The sequence below is a fragment of the Panulirus ornatus genome, chromosome 3, assembly GCF_036320965.1.
Source record: "Panulirus ornatus isolate Po-2019 chromosome 3, ASM3632096v1, whole genome shotgun sequence".
NCBI lineage: Eukaryota > Metazoa > Arthropoda > Malacostraca > Decapoda > Palinuridae > Panulirus > Panulirus ornatus.
In genome coordinates, this window is record NC_092226.1 from 72292838 (window position 1) to 72309599 (window position 16762).

Here is a 16762-nt window from a genome sequence, read left to right on the forward strand (position 1 = left end):
ATTTTCGCCCCCTCCCCCACCCTATGATCCACTTCCACTTCCATGGTTCCATCCGCTGCCAGATCCACTCCCAGATATCTAAAACACTTTACTTCCTCCAGTTTTTCTCCATTCAAACTTGCCTCCCAATTGACTTGACCCTCAACCCTACTGTACCTAATAACCTTACTCTTATTCACATTTACTCTTAACTTTCTTCTTTCACACACTTTACCAAACTCAGTCACCAGCTTCTGCAGTTTCTCACATGAATCAGCCACCAGCGCTGTATCATCAGCGAACAACAACTGACTCACTTCCCAAGCTCTCTCATCCCCAACAGACTTCATACTTGCCCCTCTTTCCAAAACTCTTGCATTTACCTCTCTAACAACCCCATCCATAAACATATTAAACAACCATGGAGACATCACACACCCCTGCCGCAAACCTACATTCACTGAGAACCAATCACTTTCCTCTCTTCCTACACGTACACATGCCTTACATCCTCGATAAAAACTTTTCACTGCTTCTAACAACTTGCCTCCCACACCATATATTCTTAATACCTTCCACAGAGCATCTCTATCAACTCTATCATATGCCTTCTCCAGATCCATAAATGCTACATACAAATCCATTTGCTTTTCTAAGTATTTCTCACATACATTCTTCAAAGCAAACACCTGATCCACACATCCTCTACCACTTCTATATATATATATATATATATATTATCCCTGGGGATAGGGGATTAAGAATACTTCCCACGTATTCCCTGCGTGTCGTAGAAGGCGACTAAAAGGGGAGGGAGCGGGGGGCTGGAAATCCTCCCCTCTCAGTTTTTTTTTGATTTTCCAAAAGAAGGAACAGAGAATTGGGCCAGGTGAGGGTATTCCCTCAAAGGCCCAGTCCTCTGTTCTTAACGCTACCTCGCTTATGCGGGAAATGGCGAATAGTTTGAAAGAAAGAAAAGATATATATATATATATATATATGTGTGTGTGTGTGTGTGTACATGAGTGGATGAGTTGTTCTTCCTCTGTTTCCTGGTGCTACCTTGATGATGTGGGAAACAGGAATCAAGCATGATTGATAATTATATGAAATATTTATATATGCATATTGATGCTAAAAGACTGTCTGCTTAAGGCCACACCATGAGTGGAAAGTCACCTTTGGCGAGGCTTTAGTACTGCAAATAAAGTCTCATAAAAAAACTTGTCACTCCAAAGTAGTTTACATTTCTATACTATTTGAAGTAGTGCTGCCTTAGGTTGCATGAGCCTTTTCAGTGGCCCTGAGTGACACCAGGGCTCACCATAGAAATTAGTCCTGGCATGATTTATAGTTACATGAATATGTATGTATTTTTTCATAATTATTTATCATTTCTTATGTTACCACATCTTCATTTGCCCTCTTCACCAGTTTGCCAATTTGTTCTCTTGTTTGCCTCACACTTTTAACCTTCTTCCAAGACATTTTCTTATTCTCCTTGAAATTTGCTGATATTTGCTAACCTCAATTCCCATTTGCCTTTTGTATCATCCCTTGCATTTTCTTCACCTCCTGCTGCTTTGTCTTGTACATCTGCCAGTCATGCACACTCATTCTCTACAAGTGAAATCCATACACCTTTCTTTTTTCTTTCACAAGTGACTTGATTTTCTCATGTGCCCACCTCCCACCATCCTCTTGCCATACACCTCTTGCATGTATCTGCACTGCTCACCTAAATACCTCTCATTCCTCACCAATTCAACTATCCTCATTTACTCTCACTTTTCGTTATTTTATACTCAGTCTTTCCTGGTATCTTTTTGCTCATGCCTCTTTTCCAAGATCACTTACTTTCACCACCCTCTTCTCACCAGTGTCATTTCCTCTTTTCTGAAATCCTCTGCCAGTCTTCACCCTTGCCTCCACCAAGTAGGTATAGTCAGACATCCCATGCCAGCTGCCCCTTCCAGCACCTTCACATCCTAAAGTCTCCATTTTTTGCATCCCTATCATTTAGTACATACTCCTATAATGCCTGCTTACCATCTCTGCTATTCACCCATATGTGCTTACAATGTCCCCCAGTCTGAACCAGCTATTCCCAATCACAGCTTTTTGTTGGGTTGATTCACTTTTTTCATGGGTGAATCAGTATACCAGTGTATATCATCAAGTTAATGGGATTTAATGGATTTTTCATATCTCAACTCAAAACAAGTAGTGCAGTCAAAAATTTTGTTTTTCACCTGAATACAAACTTTAATGTCAGTGCATGATATCATCCAGTATGCGTGTCAAGACTTTTCTTTACTCTCATGACATTGGCCTTCCAACTTACAGGATGGGAGTGGAGATCCTGGCTTTGTTCCTTGTCCTGACAGTTTAAAAGAAATTAATTCTGGGGAGGAAACTTTTCAGGTATTGATTTTCCATTTGATTGTCAGTGATAAGAGTATTTTCTCTTATGGAATGTATTATTTAGGTATTTTATCTCCTTAAGCCTGCATTTTGCTTTTTAGAATGATTAGAAAGTTTATCATACAATCTTGCCATTTGCTATTTTTATAGATGAATAAAGCTTAGCAATTGCTATAAGTTACAATTTGTAGGTTCTGTTGAGAGTTAAGCACATTTCTAAGATTTTAATTTTTTTTTAGCAAATACTCATTCACTGATACATCATGATATAAACAATTTGTCCATTGTCTAATGAACTGATATTCTCACCACTCCACAGGGTTCACCCTCAAAGATTAATACTAAGAGAGGTAGTGATCCAGACAGTCGAAATAGACACCATACAGATGAAAGTGATGTGAGTAGTTTACGAGTGGATGATGGCGCAACAGACCATGATGGTGATATTGAAGACTGTAGTGAACATGATGATGAGAGCACAGAACCAGAACATTCAGAACATCTGATGTATTACCCTCATAATGATGACACTGCTAGGTAAGTATTTTGAATCTGAGAATCTTATATGGAATATTATCAGCATACCATGGTAGATGTTCCATTTTGTTATCTTCGCATTTTGTTTATAGAAAAAAAATCATCCTTACCTTCAAAGAACACAAACATATTTGCAAGACGTTACTCAGAAATCAGCCACAAACAGAACAGGGACTAAAAACATGCTTAGAATCCCCATGACACAACTACTGAGCAATCCTTCACTAATGAAAAATTTACAGCACACTCAGTCATAAAGAAGTTTACTATGACAGGCCACAACAGCATCGTAATGTTCTATATGAAACACTTCTACAATAGTCAGATGCTCTTAAGGCGGGCTTATGTGGTATGTCAGCATTGTCACATAGTTGACACTGCTCGCTAGAGGGTGCCAGCTTTGCTGGTGGACACCATCACTGTTTTAGGTGGGGTAAAGTGATTATGTACACTTACATCCAATTAAGCTGAACTTTGGTTTAATATTATTGTTACAAAATAAATCTCCATGTCTTTCATTATTCTTTTATTACTGATTGGTCAGTCTGACTTATGAGTAGTAGTTGGTGTTAGTGTAAAGAGTGCACAGTTGACTATTTTTAAGTAATGAATAATATATCCTTATTTTCATTTGGTTTCAGTGATTTTACTGTAAATGCAATGGATGTTGAAGAATTGAGACGGTCTCAGCGCCGCCACAGGAAAGCTCGACCAGAAAGACCTACAGACATACCATTAGTATCAGTCTCTGGTTCTCAGGATTCAGATGATGATGATGAGGTAATTCAGATTTATATTTCTTAGTACTGTAGGCACAAGTTTATTGTGATATATATCAGAGGTATTTTTGAATGCCTCTAATCTAATGTTTATTAAGTTTAGAAGTATGATTATATACCAGGTACAAGTATTTCAGACGAGAGGTTTGCTGTAATGTAAGTGCATGGTTTCTTCTTGTTTATGTTCATGATTGATTAATTTATGCATGACTACTGATATAAACTGTATGTACTGCAATGAAATATCCCTTTGTTGGCTCATTTAATTCCCTTGTCAATGATGATAATAGATTTTGTACTGCAGTGAAATATCCCTTTACTGATTCATGTAATTCCCTTGTCAGTGATGATAGTAGATTTAGTTACACAATAGTTACATAATTGCGTTATTATATTCAAGTCAAACATTTGCATGCATGATAATTTCTATCCAACTTACTACTGTTTTGCAGGTCTCTACCCCAAGTGCAGATACTGCAGAACGCAACATTATGTCTATGTTAAGTGTAAGCACTGAGAGTATTGACCGTGTTGGCCGAAGAGAAAACTTCCTTAAGACCAATTTTGAATCGTTAGAGGGAGAAACAACAAGACCAGAAAAAGAAGTGAAAAATAAAAATAGGTATGATTTTACCATTTTTTGTCATACTTGAATAATGCTAAGGAGAAAATATATGCTCATCAAGAAGGCAGTGAATACATTTTTCTCCTTTCATACTTGTTTGCTGTTCCCGTGTTAGGCTAGTGAGGTAGCTACAGGAACAGTGAAAGAAATAAGCCCTCATTTGCACATATCCATTTCTTCCATTTCTAGTTGTGCAATGCACCAAAATTATGGCTCCCTATCCACAACCAGGCCTCCACATGGCTTTTCCTAGCTGCTTCATACTCCCTGGTTCAGTTTGCTGAGAGTATGTTGCTCCCTGTAAACCTTGCTCAAATTTCCTCTGTCTCATGCATGCCTTTAAGCTCTTGCATGTTCAGGCTCCATTCACTCAAAATATTCACTTCATCCTTCCATCTCCAGTTCAGTCTTCCACTTCTCATCTCCACCAGTTTTGGCACAAGTATCCTCTTTGTCATCCTCTCCTTACTCAATCTTTTCAAATGTCCAAACCATATCAGCACACCATCTTCAACTCTCTTGACCATGCTCCTCGTATTATCACACCTCTCCCTTACCTTTTCATTACTTCCTCGATCAACCCTCCTTACTCCACATATTGTCCTCAAACATTTAATTTCCAACACATTTATCCCCCTCTGTATATTTGCATCTATTAACCCATGCCTTGCATCCATATTGCAATGTTGGGACTACTGTACCTTCAAACAAGCCCATTGCTAAATATGACAGAACCTTTGACTGATCACCCTCACCTATGATTCACCTTTGTTTCCATGTCCACTCCCAGGTGTCTAAGACTCTTCACTTCCTCTTAAGTTTTCTCCATGGAGACCTACACCCCAACTAACCTGTCTCTTTGCATTGCTAAGCCTAATAACCTTGCCTTTATACACATTTACTCTTAACTTTTGCCATTCACACACACTTCCAAATTTAGAAACCAACTTTTGCAGTTTCTTACTTGAATCTGCAACCATCACTGTAGCATCAGCAAGCAAGAACTGACTCACCTCCCAGGCCCCCCCATCCTAAACAGACAGCATACTTGCCCTCCTCTCCTAGCATATAACTCCCTCACCTCCCCATCCATAAACAAATTACACAGCCATGGTGACATCACACACTCCTGCTAGGAACCCACTTTCACCTGGAACCACTCACTCTTTACCTACTCGCACACATGCCTTACACTCTAGATAAAACCTTCTTACTGCACTTAGTAGCTTTCTATCCTCAGCCACATTCTGTGGCAGCCACTGATTGTCCTCTAATGTTCGTTTGCAAAGGGTGAGTGGAGAATGAAGTCTCCTTACTGGACTGGGGAGGAAGGGTCCTAATCTGTAAAGGTTTTCTCTGCTTTCAAAACTTACATTTCTTGGGGTTTTCATTTTCTTCTTTCTTCTGACTCTTGAAGGACCAGTCTCCTTATTTTGGTCTTTAGAAAAATGCCTCTGTGTTTTGGGTTCCTAGTATTCTATTTACACCAGTACTATTCATATTTTTTCTGCTTTCTTCTATGAGATTCCACACTTCTGTATCAGCATTTCTTATTTTTTCGTTCAACTTTCTTTGTTTATTGCTGCTGTCATCAGGTTATCACTCTTATGTCTCTTGGAATTTTTCATTTCACTCTTTCTTTTTAGTTGATGCTTTTGTGCCTAATCTTCCGTGAAATATTGTTGAGTTCTCAGTTATATAATTATCTTTAAAAAAACATTGGTTCAGTTTTTATTTGCTGTTTTTCATTCATCTTGTTCCATATGTTTTTGTCCAAAGAAAAGTTTATGTCTCAATCCTATGTTGTCTTTTGCTGTTGTGTTATGTATATATTTGCATCCATATCCATATAATATGTTGTAGCTAGTTCCAAAGTATTATTTTATTTATATTTTAATTATTTTGCTTTGTCGCTGTCTCCCACGTTAGCGAGGTAGCGCAAGGAAACAGACGAAAGAATCGCCCAACCCACCCACATACACATTTATATACATACACATCCACACACGCAAATGTACATACTTATACATCTCAACGTATACATATATATACACACACAGACATATACATATATACACATGTACATAATTCATACTGTCTGCCTTTATTCATTCCCATCGCCACCCTGCCACACATGAAATAACAACCCCCTACCCCCTCATATGCGTGAGGTAGCACTAGGAAAAGACAACAAAGGCCACATTTGTTCACACTCAGTCTCTAGCTGTCATGTAATAATGCACTAAAACCACAGCTTCCTATCCACATCCAGGCCCCACAGAACTTTCTATGGTTTACCCCAGACGCTTCACATGCCCTGGTTCAATCCATTGACAGCACGTCGACCCCAGTATACCACATCGTTCCAATTCACTCTGTTCCTTGCGCACCTTTCACCCTCCTGCATGTTCAGGCTCCGATCACTCAAAATCTTTTTCACTCTATCCTTCCACCTCCAATTTGGTCTCCCACTTCTCCTCTTTCCCTCCACCTCTGACACATATATCTTCTATGTCAATCTTTCCTCACTCATTCTCTCCATGTGACCAAACCATTTCAAAACAACCTCTTCTGCTCTCTCAACCACACTCTTTTTATCACCACACATCTCTCTTACCCTATCATTACTTACTCGATCAAACCACCTCACACCACGTATTGTCCTCAGACATCTCGTTTCCAGCACATCCACCCTCCTCCGCACAACTCTATCCATAGCCCACGCCTCGCAACCATATAACATTGTTGGAACCACCATTCCTTCAAACATACCCACTTTTGCTTTCTGAGATAATGCTCTCGCCTTCCACACATTCTTCAATGCTCCCAGAACTTTCGCCCCCTCCCCAACCCTATGATTCACTTCTGCTTCCATGGTTCCGTCTGCTGCCAAATCCACTCCCATATATCAAAAACACTTCACTTCCTCCAGTTTTTCTCCATTCAAACTTACCTCCCAGTTGACTTGTCCCTCAACCCTAATGTACCTAATAACCTTGCTCTTATTCACATTTACTCTCGGCTTTCTTCTTCACACTCTTTACCAAACTCAGTCACCAGCTTCTGCAGTTTCTCACCCGAATCAGCCACCAGCGCTGTATCATCAGCGAACAACAACTGACTCACTTCCCAAGCTCTCTCATCCACAGCAGACTGCATACTTGCCCCTCTTTCCAAAACTCTTGCGTTCATCTCCCTAAGAACCCCATCTATAAACAAATTAAACAACCATGGAGACATCACTCACCCCTCCCACAAACCTACATTCACTGAGAACCAGGCACTTTCCTCTCTTCCTACAAGTACACATGCCTTACATCCTTGATAAAAACTTTTCACTGCCTCTAACAATTTGCCCCCACACCATATATTCTTAATACCTTCCACATAGCATCTCTATCAACTCTATCGTATGCCTTCTCCAGATCCATAAATGCTACCTACAAATCCATTTGCTTTTCTAAGTATTTCTCACATACATTCTTCAAAGCAAACACCTGATCCACACATCCTCTACCACTTCTGAAACCACACTGCTCTTCCCCAATCTGATGCTCTGTACATGCCAAAGTATTATGGTTTAATATTCTTGTTTTATTAACTTCCACGTAAGAATGATGATTATTTCTTTATGTTGGTTCATAGATAACTTGGATTAAGTTGCATGTCATGCATAGATATATCTATTTTGTAGATTTCTCATTTTTGCTAGTCTTTTACTTATTGATTTGTAAGTGCTTCCATATTATGCACCCTTTTTTCTTCTGTAGTGAAATGAAAGATAAAAGTCTCCATACCATATACCATATGATACTGTAAGGATAGAGTGAAGGAGGCTATATTAGGGTATTTGGATGTGAGCATTTAGGAGGGAAAAAGGCGTGCATAGGATAGAGTGAATTGGATCAGTGTGATATATGGGGGCAACGTACAGTCAGTGGACTGAACTAATGTATTTGGAAGCAGTCAAGGAATAGTCTCTGGGGTTTAGCTGTAAAAGGTAGTTTCTGATTTTAATGCATTATACATGATCTCAAGAGTAGATGTAAGCAGACGGTGGCTGTTGTTCATGTTTTTCTTATGTTACCTTGGTAAGACTAAGGCATAAAGCACAGTTAGATATTACTGAATGATTTATATGTCACCATGCCAAAAGCATCCTCATTGTTATTATGCATCAACAGCTTTATATCTTAAGATTGTAAGCAGGAAGATTGCTTTATATTTTAGAAGACCAGCATATATGATTATTTGTAATTAATTTATCTCTGTTTTATTTTTTGAACTGGAATACATTGTATAGTAACAGAGATGTATGAATATGTATATGTGAAGTACAACGTCTGCAAAAAACCTTGTCCACCCTCCACATATTTTCAAAGTCAACACATGGCTAAAGTTTATTATGGATACAAGCATATGACACTATCAGGGTTGAAACATTTCACATCTGGATGCTGGGACAAGTGTTTCTAACAGTGTGAGCACCAACAACTCGCCTCAGTATGCCTCAGGCCATGCTGAGGGAAGGATGTTCATTCTTTACCCTTCTGGCTTCTACATCATTCTGGGAATTTCCCTTATGGACAGTGTATTTCACTTGTGTTTCAAGATGGTTGGCTCTTTACTTTTCTAAGGAGGAGAGAACCCAAATTCTTACCTGGAAGCAAGAAAATGTGGTTACATACAAGATTTCCAGGTGCCCTGGGCACTCAGAACACAAGATAAGGTGGCTGCTTTCTGCAACACCTCATCAGTGCCTCACCTCCTTTAGATCAAAATCCTATGGACCCAAAACATGGACCTAGAATACTTCAGGAACCTTGCCATTTTTGTGCTCACACATCTGCAGGTGGTAATCAAGGCCAAAGGAGAGATGACCAAATACTGAAATGTGGGTGTGATATTACCTTTGAAAATTTATGGGAAGATGGACAAGGTTTTTTTGTGGACGCTGTAGTTTATAGTATTTATTTGATAGGTGAGTTGGTAAATGTTTTTTGTGTCATCTGTTCATTATCACTACTTTCCTTTCATATCTCATTGTACATTTCAAAAGCTAATTACCTTAAGTACAGTGCTGTCTCTAAGGTTTGTTAGACCAGTTGTAATTCCTTCATTGTTCTTAAGACTGGTTAACTCTCAACACATAGGTAAGATTTTCAAAGATAATTATGTTGGAAGATATGAACCATAATAACTAGGAGAAACTTCTCTTTATGTTAACATATTACAGTATTGTTCAAAATCATTATTGATCGTCTGAAGTAATGATACTGAATTAACCTTTTTCCCTTGCAGTATTTCTTACAAATTTAATGCAAGAAATAAAGATACCCAAGTTTCAAATAAAAGAGAAGAACTTTTAAAGAGAATAGAAGAAACTAGAAAGAAGCTCCAGAGTGTAAGTTTCTGAGTGCTAAATGGATATAACATTCTGTCTGTTACCTTTTTCATATCTTAGGGTGGTTACTGCCAGATAAGAAAAGATATCTTGTCCAAGGACTTTACATGATCAAGTGATCAGCTCTGTACACTCTAGAGCAGATTTTATCTTTTTAGTGTAATAGGCCTGTCTCACAATTTATATTTTCGTATGTACCTACCATAAGGGAGGATTGCTAAGGCATTATTGACTGATATGCTCAGCACCTTTCATTTTGTGATGTTTAGTCCTTGAATTAGGTAAATCTTCTTGCTTAAGAGGTAACCACCCTACTAGATTGGAAGATAACATAAAGGTTAAGCTACCTAATAAACAGTATGTGATGTTATTTTGTGAAATATGAAAAGAAGGAAATTGTTTGAAATTTTGAAGAATTATTCATGTTAATACATAGCTATGCATTATATAGATATAATTGTGAGTATTCCTTGGGTATGTAATAACTTTTCTATATCCTTTCTCACCATCAGATCGGATATAAATCTAATCTAAGAAATAGCAAGAGCATCTCAGACCTGAGCAACATTCCAGAAAAAGATACATCATATTTGTCTGGGAACCAAGGTAACAACCATGTGTATGATGATTACCCCTTTCAACTTCCTGTCCCCACTGCAGCTCACATTCCTCTCACAGGCACCGGCAGTATTCCTGAATTACTCACCAGCAGTATGCCAACAGCTGTATCTGGTGTTTCGGGTAGTGTTCCTGAATTAGTTTCAAGCTGTCTTCCCCCGTTTGTTACTGGCAGTATACCTGAGTTAGGGTCTAATTGCCTTTCAGAGTATGGAAATGGTGGTACAGATATAGGGGCTACAAATATAGGGAAGATTAGTTCAGCAATATTTGATGGGAGTGCAGTGCCAAGAGACCAGCAGCAAACAGGTAAGCAACTACTAGAACAACTCGAAAGAGATCTGCTAGAGTTTGATCTCCTGATGGGATGTCCACCATCACCTCCTGAAGTTGACACAGATTCCTTAGAGGAAACACTACGAAGCTTAGCTTTACTTAGCTCCCAGGAACGTCTACTGAAGCAAGTTCATCATAATCGTCTCCGAAGTGATGAAGACTCAGACAGTGACACTGTTAAGAGTGAAACATCAAATTTTAGCTGTGATAGTTTAGAGGACGGAGAGAATGAGGAGGAAGAGGAACCAGCAGCTCAACAAGAAGCTAAGAGCACTCCTCGCTTTTGTGAAGCTCCTAGAACTTTGCCTCTCCCTCGTCGCAAACGACAGAGATGGCAGCGACTTTCACTCGGAGGTGTAGTAAAGAATCGACCAAATGATTATGAGTCTGATGTATTTCCAACTAACGAAATGTCAACAAATTCTCATTCCCAAGTTTTTCGGACAGCATCTGATACAGCACTAGCTAATAGTGACAGTAGCCATTCAGATGTGCAAACTCCCACAAATCCCCCCTATTTTTCTGTAAAGTTTCCTGGCCACCCTACCAGTTCAAGGTGTATAACAGCTTGTGATAATTCTCATAACTTTACAAACCAGCAGGAGAGACAGAATATACAAGGTAATGATGATACTTCTGTGTCGACTGTGACTGTAGAGACGCATTCATATCGGCTTGAACGCTCAGCTCCTGTTTCTTTTTCAATACCACAGTCACCAGCAGTAGAACAGCTAAGGAGACAAGGCAATGAAATAGCACCAAGGCAAAAACCTCACAAAAGTCGAGTAATTCTTCCCCCAGCCAGTGTAGTTGATGCTGAGGACTTTCCTGTGGTGCAAGCTCAACCTCTTCCCCCTGGACCTCCTCCAGCTGTCTACCTACCAGCTTCTCAGCCTTCTCTTCCTCAGGGAGTAATTTCTGCTCCAGGAAGAGCCCACCGGGTTCTTCTAGCAAAGAAGGTCACCATACAGCAAGTACTTCCCTCAAAACGTAAGGGTTGGATATCTTGTTTCACCTGGCTGCTCTCATGGCATGAGGAATGACCCGACAGGTTCCCAGACTCCTGATTTCTTGTCTTTTATTTTCCTTATTTGTGTCTTAGTAACCTTGTATGTTTTCTTTTTTTTTTCAGGAATTATGTTTATTTTAAAGTAGTTCACAATTGTTTACATTTGCATGGTGTATGATAAGAGCATACTCATAAAATTATTCTGTGCTTTTTCTCTTGAAGTAAAACTATTTTTTTTTAAAAGTGTTAGAAACTTGTTGTCTGATAAAAGGAAAAATAGGATAGCAGGGTAACAAGTCTACCTTGAAATTTAGCATCCCTGCCCCTTTGACAGCATTCAGGGTTGGGGTTGGAAACTCCAGGTCTTTGATGTTAATTCCCACCAAGATGCATGCTTGTATGTAATGGAACACCCCATGTAAATGGGAAAAATTAATGATGATAGATAGATATTGCATTTGCCTGTCACAATTTTTTAAGACTTGCCATTTAAACTCTATTTAAGAGCAGTGATCAGACTGCTATAATTTTTTTTTAACTTCACTAAGCATGTTAATGCTGGCATGAAAGCTTACTGATGACCATTTTGGCAGTTATATATTTCATTTAGTTTTGATATGTTCTTTCATTCTTTAATATGAAGTATGTTATCTGAATACAAAGTAACATTTGTGTACTTAGCTTTTGTGTTTGTGCTTCTGTATTTTGTGCCATCATTGTTAGACTACAGTGTGATGCATGATGGATGGATTCAGGCCACAATGTATTATTATAGTAAATGCATTGTAGATAGAAGTCTTGTATAAATGAAAACCCACTTTTGGATGACTTTAATAAAAAAAACTTTAATATGTTGCCTGAAGACATTGACAATAGATTAGCTTATAGCTATTGTTTCATATTTATAAACACTGTATTTTGAAAACAGTAATTACTTCAGGTAATAAAGTGATCCTTCAGAATTTATCTGAATCCACTCTTGTGCATGTGTGCTGTTGTTTGTAGATGGCGGGAGTGGCGACAGTGGGTTCAGCAGCAGCCCTGGTGGTGGCAGTGGTGGGTTACGTCGCGCGTGCTCTCTCAGTGACCTCACCAACCCTGGTGCCCCACGACGCCTACTGCCAACTCCCCCCTCGGGTATGCTTGCACCCGCACCTGTAATGCTGTGTGTTTGCCAGCTATACTACATACTTCTTTCACCCTTGCCACACTATTATATATCATATGAATACTTTTGATATAAGAAAACTTTTAGTTGCAATAGTTATAAATTTCAGACGTTATTTCTTCATCATATGTACTCAGTAACAATGACCACCATAAGATTAACAGTTCTGGATAATTTCACCATGTAGAATTTGGAAAGAGTGCTGATCACTCTGCTTTGTAAGAGACAATTGAAATTGATTTTTATACATTCACAGGTTTTAAGAATTAAATGGTAAACTGCCAGACTCTATTAAGATAACTAAGTTAAGGTCTTATTATGGCTGAGTGATTAGCTTTTGTAGATGAATTTTCCTTGCCATTAGCCATTTTTACAGAATTTTTTCTCAAAAATGTGCATAACTGTATGCACCTAATCTGTCCCGTGTAAATGCAACTGGTATCATTTATAATATATAGATAAAGGTGTTGCTTTTGGTTACCTAAGGAAGCATTGCAATGAAGATTATCTTCTTTCCATTGATAATTCTTAATTTTTGGCAACGTTTTATCGTAGAGCTCTTTGTTGATTTCGTATTTTCAAACCCCACATTTTTCCTTATGAATCATTCTTTTCCATACCTCAATCATTTTAAGTCTCCTAATTTTTTTTCACTCCATTTTACCTTTGTATGAATTAGCTAAGGCAGCCTTATTCTTGTGTATTGTTTCTTTTAGCAAGAAGTGGCAGATGTTTCACTTACTAATGATAAACCCAGCATGCAAAATTCTTCACCAGATATATGAAACTTTGCTAATGTATGGCCATTAGCTAAAATGTTTGAAGATCATGCATGTACCACTCCATTTTCAGTTGAATGTGATTAAAGACAACAATGTGAATATATCAGCTTTGAAAATTCCATGTTATGTATTGCTCTGTGCCATACCATCCAAAACTTTAGATCAGACTCAGATTGTAAGTGAAGCATACCACCCTTTTGAAGATTTGAGCCATGTCAAGATATCTTTAATGCCATATTCACTTAATATCATGAGCATATAAGCTTGGAAGTGGCACTAGTGATAGACACTTGATTATCAGGTTTCAGAAGTCCATTTTTCAAGTTTTAGAGATGGCTTACTCATGCAGTTATACATAAATTTTTTTGATTCACATCATTAAGATTGGTATTACTGGACTCCTCTTTATTGAGGTTACACTGCAAGTGAAGTTACCATCGGCAAGGCTATATCATCATTGAGGAGCTTCTCATCCTAAAGGAGTCTAACATTTCTCTGTTCCTGGAAGGAGTGCAGCCTTGAAGCTGCAGAAGCTCCATTGAAAGGGTCTTGGGTTTATATGATGATGATGTAAGTAATTGTTTAGATTGGTGATCTAGGAATCCAGATGTAATTTTAGTCATAGCAGTGAGGTATTTTGGTATCTGCCATGTTTATTAGGTGAAAGATGTAATTGGCTGAATGTACAAACACAGCACTGTAGTAGCAGTTGAATGACGCTGTGAAACCTCTTTGATTCCCTTCGATAGATTGCAGTCATAATACTCTTAATGGACAATATGGAAGATAGGTACATGAAATTCCATTTGATAGATAAAAGCAGTGATGTTCTTGTGCATTAATATATAAGGATAGTTTAGTGTGACATTTTTTCATCTGCATCGGTCTTTCTTCTCTTGTATTTCAGAAGTGCAGGATTAGATTCATTAACTTCTGATGAAAAGTATAAAAAATTGATGCATATGAAAAGAAAAGAAAGATTTCAGGTGAAAGATGACTTGAAAATCCAAGTGAAAATTAACAGGCCATTATTTAAGGTGAATATGTACACCAAAGATAAGAAAAGATTACAGATTTGCAAGTGGGACTGATGAATGATCAAGAAAAATGAAATGATTATGATTGGAGCCAAAAAAGATAGTCTTGCATGAATAAGATGTTGGACAGAGCTAATGAGAGGATAGAAATAAGTCTGATGAAATTAAAGGAGCAGTGGATGAAATGAAAATATGTTGAAGAAGCGAATTATATCTTGAATTCAAAAGTATTTCTTACGCTACAAGAATATAGGACTAACAGTGGAAATAATGGCAAGGTTTGAAATAACATAACTAATGGTATCCTTAAAAGGATACATAGCTCCAAGATGTGAGTATGATAAACCTAAAAACAAATGCATAAAGAAATAGAGATAGAATAGATAAACTATGGAAGATAATAAATTTGAATACTTGAAGCTAAAATTCTGTGCTAAAACTATGGAAGACAATGAATTTGAATATTTGAAGCTAAAATTCTATGCTAAAACTTGAATATTTTATTCAGTTGACTGTAGATGAAATGCAGTTCTGATGATTGAGTAGAAACATGGCCTAATGAGAGCACATGGAAAGGAGCAGAATTGAGTAGTATAAGACTTCCCCTGGTGATGAATACCATATCAAACATGGTGGAACTGCGATATGTATGCATATCGCAAATAGTTTATTAAGAGTAGCAGTAAGAAATGTAAATTAATTGCAGTAGATGTTGTGATGTCAAGAGTGATGCTGTTAAGGATTAGGGTTATGAGGACTTTAGACAGGAGAGGAAAGTTATGGTGTGGTAGGTTTGGTATCTTGCCATGTTTTACAATAGGTATTACATTTGCTTGTTTCCAGATGTTTTTCATTCCATTGTGGAGCCAAGAGTGACTTGCTATAGATTTTAGGATTTTAATAGCTATGGGATCAAGACTTTTCAGATGAACAGTTGATATCTAATCCAGGCCTTAGGATGGTTAGGTTTCGGTGTGATTTGTTTGTTTCTTTTGTCATTTTGCTGTGAAAGGTGGATTGGAGTTTGGGTTTATGCATGTGTTTTGGCATTTTTGTGATGATTCTGTTTTACTGCATTGCAGTGTTTGCATAGTGTTTCATAAGGATGTTTGTAATTTGTTTGGGAGTGGAGATAGCACTATGTTGTTTGAGCTGGCTTTATGTATGAATGTAGATGGTATTGTGTGATGTGACATTAGGCTTGTGAAGTGTTAAAGTGCTTATAATGTGTTGGTGTACTGTACATTCAGTATCTGAGTTCTGTTCTAGCTCTGCTGTGAATGTGAATTGAGTGCAAAACTAATTTTGTTTCACCGTTTTTAGCTGTCATCCAGCTTTTATCTTGTTTGAAGCTGATATTCATATTTTCACATTCAGTGATGATTGGGATCTGACCATCTTTTTCCTCTTCTGGATGTACCAGTATGTTTCACATTAGCTTTGATATGTACTGGTGGTGTTTTAGGTGTGGGTTTAAGCAGGTATATGTGTATATTTTACTATCATTTTATTTTGTTTAAGCTCTGGATTAAAGCACAATGTATCCTGCTCAAGGCTAATGCAGTGAATATCATGGTGGAAGAACTTTGTGTGCCTGGCCCCCAGTGATAAAATGTGCCTTTAAGTATAATTTCATGCTGCAGTCAGTTTTCTTTAAATTGTTTTGTCATGATTATCAAGCTTTTGATGAGTTTTGCAGAAAATAGCTGATCCCTGTAAATGTGTGGTAAGGAATTTAAGTAAGCATTCTTTTGGCTTGTAGGACAGTCTGTCATAAATCATTGTCTTAGTTTTTGCTTGCTTGTCTGTCAACCTCTGTGTTAGCTTCTTGCTTTGTGTTGATGCAAGTTTTGTTATTTTTCAGGTGTACTAGTCATGTATTAGAACATTATTTGATTTCATTAAATTTGCAATATGTGTCCACTTGTTAGTCATTTTGATTTCTTGGGAAAAAAGTAACTGTAGTGGAGCTAGTTTGTGATCTTTGTAGTACTGTCCTTACTTGTATTATCTTGCAGTTAGCAGTCACTAAAGTCATTGTAGGAGAGTTTGATGTCTGTAATA

The 16762-nt window shown here is 37.9% G+C and overlaps 1 protein-coding gene across 1 annotated transcript in view; it reads left to right on the forward strand.

The window, feature by feature from the left end:
* The window catches only part of Wdr62 (WD repeat domain 62), a 256762-nt gene that overhangs the window by 224445 nt on the left and 15555 nt on the right, over window positions 1-16762 (forward strand). Inside the window, 7 exon segments of the mRNA XM_071689470.1 lie at window positions 2326-2403; window positions 2723-2940; window positions 3582-3720; window positions 4172-4341; window positions 9646-9748; window positions 10261-10354; window positions 12717-12848. Coding sequence (XP_071545571.1) covers window positions 2326-2403; window positions 2723-2940; window positions 3582-3720; window positions 4172-4341; window positions 9646-9748; window positions 10261-10354; window positions 12717-12848 — 934 coding nt within the window.